The sequence below is a fragment of the Chinchilla lanigera genome, unplaced genomic scaffold, assembly GCF_000276665.1.
Source record: "Chinchilla lanigera isolate Chin_1 unplaced genomic scaffold, ChiLan1.0 scaffold00004, whole genome shotgun sequence".
Lineage (NCBI taxonomy): Eukaryota > Metazoa > Chordata > Mammalia > Rodentia > Chinchillidae > Chinchilla > Chinchilla lanigera.
The window spans coordinates 30,268,450-30,277,426 of record NW_004955405.1 but is presented as its reverse complement, the minus strand read 5'-3'; the positions used below and the strand labels follow the sequence as shown (position 1 = coordinate 30,277,426).

General features: G+C 40.6%; 1 protein-coding gene across 2 annotated transcripts in view; it reads left to right on the top strand.

The window, feature by feature from the left end:
- Positions 1 to 8,977, top strand: part of Ube2n (ubiquitin-conjugating enzyme E2N) — a 37,961-nt gene that overhangs the window by 936 nt on the left and 28,048 nt on the right. The window contains exon 2 of one of the 2 annotated variants that reach the window (XM_013518306.1): positions 2,111 to 2,191. The exons of the other annotated variant lie outside the window; for it this stretch is intronic. Coding sequence (XP_013373760.1) covers positions 2,183 to 2,191 — 9 coding nt within the window. The 5' untranslated portion in view covers positions 2,111 to 2,182. The remainder of the gene's footprint in view (positions 1 to 2,110; positions 2,192 to 8,977) is intronic. 2 annotated transcript variants of the gene reach the window in all.

Here is an 8,977-nt window from a genome sequence, read left to right as displayed (position 1 = left end):
CGCCCCTTGCCGCCGGTCCGGGACCTGGGGGCCCGCGCCCCGCTGCGCTCGCTTCCGCGATCTGCTCCTCTCCGAATGCGTTTCCGCTCATTATCGCCGCGAAGTGATTTCGCTCCGGTTGGCAAACTCTTTCAGGCCGTTTCTATTCCCAGGAGGTAGTTTTAACAGACGGTGTCGAGGACCGCAGTGATGGGCGATCTTGTGGCTTTAACTATTAAACCGTCTTTTGGCTTTATACTCTGTCACATACATACGGCACCGTGAAAAATACCCTGCCTTGGTCTTGTAAAGTCTTTACATAACATCGCCGAGTTCTCAGACTTGCTGGGTCTTTTTGCAACCCACGAAAACTAAGTCTTCAAATTTCTTTCTTGGTGAGTTTTTATGAAAGAAATTAGTTGAACATCTGCAGTGCTCAGCATTCCAGTTCAAGTAACTAAATTGCAACTACACCTGCCACGATACAGCCTGGTGAACGTGTATTTAATCTTCATTCTAACATTTTGAGAGAGATGCGTTATTAAGACGGGTAGCGCTTCGTGCAGTCACAAGTTTAGCTGAGATTGGGTGTGGGTGGTTACTGACCAAAATGTGTTTAACCTTTTATGAGGTCGAAATTAGAAATGAGAGAATAGATAGGTTGTCAGTGAGCACCGGAGACTTATAATTTGAACCTTCATTGTTGTGTTACACATTTGTCTCAGACTCTGTGGGAGGAGGTTTAACTGTCAAACACATAGGAAAGTCCTTACAGTGTAGCTTTAGTTATGATGCAGTCCCGTGGTCACCCGTGATTGTGTTTATTGAGGCCCCAGTGGAAAAATGAGAGCTGGGCAGCCAATACCGTAGAGTTGTTTATTGCTACTTAGTTTATAGATTTAAGGACATAACAAATTGCAAAAGGTTACTTCTCTTACATACAGTGGACTAAACAGGTATTTTTCCACTTTTGTTTGATTTGGAAGCTATTCTACAGTAATAAAGCCTTGGATGATACAATAAATTGTGAAACCTCTTTATAAATTTATAGAAATTATTTGCTGCAATAAGTAGTTCTCGTAATTCCCTTAGCACACAGTTAAATTTACAATATGTATTTAACTGTTTAAGACAATGATTAACTTACTCTGCATTATAATCTTAATCTATTTTATTGATGGCATCTCTAAAGTATATACCTTGATATTATTCAGTAAAAGTTAAAATCTTGTGACTTTAGTTTAATATCCTTTATAATTGTCCAGGACACTTTTCTGCAGGACTAAAAGATTGAAAATTTTTAGTGCCCTTGGTTGTAGTATGTAGGCTGTTGGATAATTAGTGAAAATACCTTTTCTTTTGGTACTAGGGGATTTGAACTCAGGACTTTTCAAGTGCAAGGCAAGTGTGCTACATTCAGCTGAAAATGCTTTTTTTGTGTGTGGAAGATATACTGGGGGTTAGACCTTCACAGTGAATTACATCCCGCTTCGATCTGTCTCTTTTTTTTTAAAAAAATTTTGAGACAAGGCCTTGTTAAGTTCCTAATTTGCCCAGACTGGTTTTTTTTTTTTTTTTTTTTTTGGTTTTTCTCTGGTACCGGGAACCGAACTCACGACCTTGCGCTTGCCAGGCAGGCGCTTTGCCGCTGAGCTAAATCCCCAGCCCCCCCAGACTGGTCTTGATGAATTTACAGTCCTCCTGTCTCAGCCTCTTAGAAGAGTACCACTATGATCAGCTTATTTTTTTAGTACTAGAATTTATTTTAAAAAGTTACCACTCTGCCAACCATTACACAAGGTTCCATGGGGAATATAATGGTGGGTGGACGGTAGCTGTACTGTCTTGAGGTGATAGAAGCATAACTTCTTTTATTGGATTGTTTTTTGGTGATTGTTCAGTGTTGATTATATATCAGTGTTACTATTCATAGTGAATGGAAGTATTAAGGTGGCTTGACTTGGACAAATGTTAATGTGATGCTCTTACATCATAATGGTCCATATTTACAGTTGCCAGTTTCTTTAGCCATTTGATCCTTGCAGGAATTTTGTGACTAAAAAAATTCTTCATTGTGAACTAGACAGTATGTTTTTACAGTCTAGTAACTGATTCAAATGACTTTCCTAAGGTCTTAAACTGGCAAGAGGCAGAACTTGGATCTTGACCAGTGTGACTCTCCCCTGTCTCTTGTTATTGGGAAATGACAGAGGTATGTATCAGTACCTTGACAACTGTGAATGACTATATCTGTAGAAGATGTCTTTTTTGAGTTCCTGTTCACCCAAGTGCTGTCTCCGATTCTCATATCTAATCCAGTGGCTAATTCTGAAGTGCTATATCTGCTTTAAAAATTTGTTGCCTGGTCTGCTATGTTTACCTACTTTACCTTTTTTTGGTGGGAAGGATACTGGAGATTGAACCTAGTACTACTACTTCTGAGCTACATCCCCAGCCCTTTTTATTTTCAGGCAGTGTCTTGGTAAGTGGCTTAGGCTGTCTTCAAACGTACGATCTTCCTACCTCAGCTTCCAAGTATCATGCTCTATAGTGTCCAGCTTTAAAAAAAAAGGGGGGGGGGTTTAGAGTCTCGCTGTGTAGTTTAGGCTGGCTTTGAATTTGTGGCAGTCCTCCTGCCATGGCCTACCAATTGCTGCATCACCATACCTGGCTTGTATTAGCCTATTTCTAGACTAGTGTTATCTTTTAAAAATACAGATGGTAGCAGGGCTTGGTGGTGCAAGCTTGTAATCCCTGCACTTGGGGCTGAGGCAGGAGGATCGTTTGAGTTCAGGGCCAGCGTGTGCTACAAAATGAGTTCAAGACCATCCTGAACTGCAGAGCAAGACCCTGTCACAAAAAGATAGGTAAATTAAATACAGATGGTGTTACTTCCCTGCTAAAAACTCTATAGAGGTTCTCCACACAATAGAATCCTGACTTTCCTCTCTGAGCTTATCTCTTGCATCGCTGTTGTTGTGCTGTACCCTCAACAGCAAGTGGTGAGGCTTACTCCTGTCACAGGGCTTCATTTTTGTTTGTTGTGTTGTGCACTTTGGCTTTGTAGCATTCTTTGCTCATGAGTATCCTCAGGCCTGCCTTAACTGCTCTCTATAAATCAGCTTCTTTTTTTTCTTTTTTATCTTTTTGAGACAGGGTCTCACCATGCAGTTCAGGCTGGCCTTGAACTCATTTTGTAGCCCAGGCTGGTCTTGAACTCACAACAGTCCATCTGCCTCAGCCTCCTGAGTGGTGGGATTACAGGTGTGCGCCACCACACCCGGCCCCTAAATCAGCTTCTTTTATCCCCATTTCCCTTTGTTTTATATAGCACTTAGCATTGCTCAAACATAGATGAGGGCTTTTGAGTAACCTGGACATTGCTCCTTACTGTCTAGAATAATTTTTGGCACATGATAGCCACTGAAACATTGACTGAATAAGCCTTCTCTTTTTGGAAAAAAGTTCTAGGATAGTTGTTATTCTGTATCATCATTTGACAGTACTGTAGGTTCTATCTGAAGCAATGTCTGAGCCGAAGCCTTATTCTTAAATTGGACGGGGTGGTGCATGCTTGTTAATGTAACACTGGGAGGCTGAAGCAGGACGATACCAAGTTTGAGCTCAGCCTGGGTGACTTAGTGAGACTCAGGCAAAAGGAACTGGGAGTGTATTTCATTGGGAAGGCCTTGGATTCAATTTCTAATTACTGCTTCACCTTCAAGTCTTATTTCAACCATAAGTTTATTAAAAAACAAAACGTCAAATCTTTTGTACTATTGAGTAGGACTTTACAGCACAACCTGTAGAAAGGTTCGCAGGCGTGTCCAACCTGTGGCCTATGAGCTGCTTGCCCTCTTTTTTTAAAAGAATGTAATAACATACAAAAAAAACAAGAAGTTTTGTTGTTCATGTATGTTAACTATAGTATATACTTTTTTATTTGTTTTGTTTTGTTACCGGGAATGGAACTCATGACCTTGCGCTTGCCAGGCAGGCGCTGTGTTGCTGAGCTATATCCCCGGCCCAGTATATGCATTTTATATGTAGCCCAAGATAGTTTTTCTTCACTCAGTGCAGCCCAGGCAAGCCAAAGGGTTAAGTATGCCTGCAAGGGTACATAGAGAAAATTAAGACTCCCTCAGCTGTCTTTCAGCATTCCCTCCTTAGACAACCACTACTTTTATTTTTTTTTTCAATGCTAATTTCATTCCAACCAAATAAAGCAATGCACAACCTGAACTAAAGGGCAAAAGTGAAGAAGCAAGGATTTTCTACTAAACCGTCCTCCACATGGCTCCTTTGTTAGGTGGGCCAACAAATTTTGTGCAAAGCAACCCCGAAAGAGGGGGTCTCTTGCGGGAGGGCGGCATCTCTTTCTCTTGCGCTGCCTTCGGCATGGGCTCGTCTCAGATGACTTTAATGTCCCACCTGTCCTCCCAGATCTTCATGCACAGGAGACACTCATTGGCATCTGTGAACAGGTCACTCCCACACTGGAATCTAGGTTCTTGGCACACCCTGGTGAGTGGTACCAAGCACAGTTTGGTTTGTAGTCCAGGTTGGCCTTTTTTTTTTTGGTACCGGGAATCGAACTCAGGACCTTGTGCTTACCAGGCAGGCCCTTACGCCACTGAGCTATATCCCCGGCTTCCAGGTTGGCCTTCAACACTCAGAAGTCCACCTGCCTCAGCCTCCGGAGTGCTGGGATTACAGGCGTGCGTCATCATGCATTTGATGTTGATTCAGTAGTTTAAAACATGCTACTTTAAAAAAGAAAATGTCTTTGGAGACTGGAGATGTAGCTCAGTGGTAAAGGGCATGCCATGCTTAGCATGTGTGAGGGCCTGGGCTGGATCCCCAGCTCAGGAAAAAAGAAAAAAGAGCCATTCATGGTGGCCAATGCCTATAATCCTGGCTCCTCAGGAGGCTGAGGCAGGAGAACCACAAGTGTGAGGCCAGCCTGAGCAACTCAGTGAGACACAAAACCACTATTTTTAATTTTTTTTTTTTTTTTTTTTTTGTCTTTTTGAGGCAAGGTGTCACTATATAGTTCAGGCTGGCCTTGAACTCAGCAGTCCTCCTGCCTCAGCCCCCGGAGTGCTGGGATTACAGGCATGTGCCACCATGCCTGGCTTTTTGTTCTAATTGATTTATTTTTTGAGACAAGGTCCTGCTGTGTAGCCCAGGCTGACCTCAAACTTGTGATCGTCCTGCCTCAGTTTTGTGAATGGTGAGATTACAGGTGTGCCACCATGCCAGGATAAACAACCATTGTTTTTATTGTGTATTTTTCTTGGTATGTTAGGCATCTTCCCCTTCTCATGCAAATACTTTGATTCCCCTCATCCGCAGCCTTAATTCCAGCCAACAGTAAATGTTTGAAGTGACGCCCCTCCCCCCCTTTTTTGTAAGACTTAACTAATTGCTTATTGGTCATTTGTAGATTATTCCCCAAGTTGTGCTATGCAAACAAGGGTATAAAGAAAAGAAACAGGCGTGGTGGCACATGCCTTTAATCCCAGGTCTTGGGAAGCTGAGGCAGGAGGATCACTGTGGGTTTGAGGCCAGTCTGAACTACCTGGCAAGACCCAGAAAACATAAAAATATGCAGTAGTGTAATGAATGAATATGGCATTTTGTTTGACTGAGTCTTGGCAGTTCTGTTTTTAGCCAGAAAATTTACATTTCTTTTTTCTGGCCAAAGCTAAAGCTCTGAGTGACTGAGCAAGTAAAGGTAAAAGTCATTCAGATTAAGTTACCGGAAAAATAGGAGCTCCTCCTTTATCCTGTCATAAAGAAGAACTAGTTATTTTGGGAACGCATAAATGAGATTTGTTCAATCTGTTTCAGTTTTATGTGTTACATCGATATGGTGACATTTTTTTCAAAATTAATCATGAAAACTATAGCATGTAGTCTTAGGAAATAGTAACTATTTTTAAATTTTTAATTTTTTTCTTTTGTTTGTTTGTTTTTTTGAGACAGGGTCTTGCTGTGTATCTCAGGCTGGCCTTGAACTCACTATATAGGCCATCCTGGGCCTTGAACTCAGGGCAGTCCTCCTGGCCAGCCTCCTGAGTGCTGGGATTACAGGTGTGCGCCACCACCACCACCACCACGCCTGGCCTATTATTTTTTTAATATATGACTTCTGGGAATTTAGGTTCTTGCCAAACTTACTTGTGAATTCCCAAGGTCTCCATGGATTTCATGTTAAAAGTCCCTGGACTGCTTTTGGTAGTGATTAAACTTCTAGGCTGTACTGATGCTATTTAATATATAATCTAATGTGTTGATTGTGAAATGTAAGTATTATTGAAAGTAAATTAAAAGTAGCTGAGTTTATCTTTTAAGCTCCTCTATGTTGAGCACTTCGTTCAGTCCAGATCGATCAACTCCCACATGATAGAAACTTCTTGAGTACCACGTTAAGTGACAGTGACAGCAGAAATGTTCTGCCTTTGCTTTGTTGAAGTTTGGTTATTCTTATTAGAGTTTTATTATAGAGTTGAAGTTTTTTTTCCAAGGGAGTAGGTATTTAGGGAATTAGCTAAGTTCAGCTGAACTCTTAATTTCTAAAGTCTTCCCAAGTGAAAAATTCTTTAAAATACTCAATAAAATATTGCGTATTCTTTAAAAATACTCAATATAATGCTGGGCATGGTGGCACATGCCTGTAATCCCGGTACTCAGCACTCGGGAGGCTGAGGGAGGAGGATCACTGTGAGTTAGAGGCCCGCCTGGGCTACAAAGTAAGTTCAAGGCCAGCCTGAGCGGCGTAGTGAAACCCTGTCTGAAAAAGGCAAAAAAATAAAAATACTCAATATAGTCACATTTCATTTATACTTTTTTTTTTTTTTTTGCCCTTTTAAGACAGGGTCTCGCTATGCAGTTCAGGCTGGCCTTGAACTCCCTTTGTAGCCTAGGCTGGTCTTGAACTCGCAACGATCCTCCTGCCTCAGCCTTCCGAGTGCTGGGATTACAGGTGTTTTTTACGAGTTTTGGTTAAAGGGCAGCAGTATGAAAGCTGGAAGACACAGAATAGCATATTCTACACAACCAGTGTTTGATGGATTAATTGTTAGGGTCCTGTGGAAAACTTATTACTAAATTCAGTTGACATCAAGAACTATTGGACAAAAGCATTGTTGGCTTTTCTGTTGTTAAATTGAGATTTAGTCTGCAGATTATATTCATCAGAGTGTAATATGGTGACTGTTCTTGCATTGAAGTTGGTTGTACTGTTTCTTATTATGTAAAGTAACATATCTTTTTTTAATGTGTACTAGGCCCTGTCTAAACATGTTACATGAATTAACTTCTAATGGCACTCCAGTGCTGTGGATATTAGTTTTATTCCTGTTTTATAAAGTATCTTCCACGAAGAAGTAATTTAACTAGAGATGTTTGCATGAGTGCGATACCTCTTTCAGTAATATAGTTCATTAATATAGTTTGCCTTAATGTAGAATGTCCCTGGTTCAGTTGGAATGGACCTTTCTTACCCTCTGGAGTCCCTAGATTTGGGGGAATTTCTGGTTCTGTGAGAAGGGAGTATAAAGCAGTTTTTCCTGTCTTTTCCTGCTGTTTCTTACCAGCAAAATAGCTTTGAGGTATCACTGGATCAAACTGACACAATTCTAATGATAGTTTGCTTGTTTATTTATTTAGTTAGTCTTTTTGAAACAGGGTCTCGCTATGCAGTTCAGGCTAGCCTTGAACTCACTTTGTAGCTCAGGCTGGTCTCGAACTCGAAACAATCGTCCTGCCTCAGCCTCCTGAGTGCTGGGATTACGGGTGTGTTAGGTGTGCGCCACCATGCCCAGTTGATGATAGTTTTAAATAAGAATGTTTTTACTGAGTAAGCCTAAATGTAAATTGGAATAGTCTTGTTCTTGTTGATGTATTAAATTGAGTTTTCAGTTTTTTATTTTCGACTTAGGGCACCTGACTTAATTTCTTCTATTTGGAAAAGCTAAGGAGAACTATTTTTCCAATATAATCCCTCTGTGCCTGCAAATAAAATTCTTGTTTTGGCTTTTTTTGTTTGTTTGTTTTTTTGTTCTGTTTTTCTTCCGGTATCAGGTATTGAACTCATGACCTTGCACTTGCCAGGCAGGCTCTGTGCCTCAGCCCCTTGTTTTGGCTTTTTAAAAAGGTTTTTTCTTTTCATAGTTGGAGACATAGTGATTTACAGCTATAAAGGTTGGTGTTTGCCTTTGGCTGTAGAAGAGCTATTCTTATGTATTTATTTGGTGAAGCTAGGGATCAAACCCAGGATCTCATACATACTAGGCAAATGTTCTACCACTGAGCTACATTCCCAAAGAGCTATTCTTACTAACACTTTTTCTTTTAAATGAAGCAGTGCTCACCTTGTTACTGTGGTTCACATAAGGGTTAAAATAAAAGTGGTAGGAGCTTTATTTAGGTCCCTGCTAGTGACTGATTCAAGAAGAGGTACAGGGCAAACGGTGCCTGTTTCTTAACAGCATCTTTTGGTTTGGTTGGCAGGGTTGATGATGTATTGATGAGAGTTGTAGGAACTACAAGATACTTTCTCTGAACACTGGTTTATTATTATTATTATTATTTTTTTTGGTTTTGTTTTGTTTTGTTTTTGTTTTTCTCCGGTACCGGGAACCGAACTCACGACCTTGCGCTTGCCAGGCAGGTGCTTTTGCCGCTGAGCTAAATCCCCAGCCCCCTGAACACTGGTTTATAATTTGAGTACTTGGTTTGTGGTTATGTATCAGAATTATCGAAGTGTTTGTAAATTTGACAGTTGCCAGCCCCAGCATCTTTTTTTTTTTAAAGATCTCCAGATGATTGGAGTGTGCTTATTACAGAAACAACTGGTCTCGTGAATGGGTGGCTTCAGTGTGAAGACCTTTTTATTTTATTTTATTTATTTTATTTATTTTTTTATTTTAAAGAATAAAAGAAGGATAACATAATAATAGGGGGGACTTAGCAAATTACAGACAAAATGGTA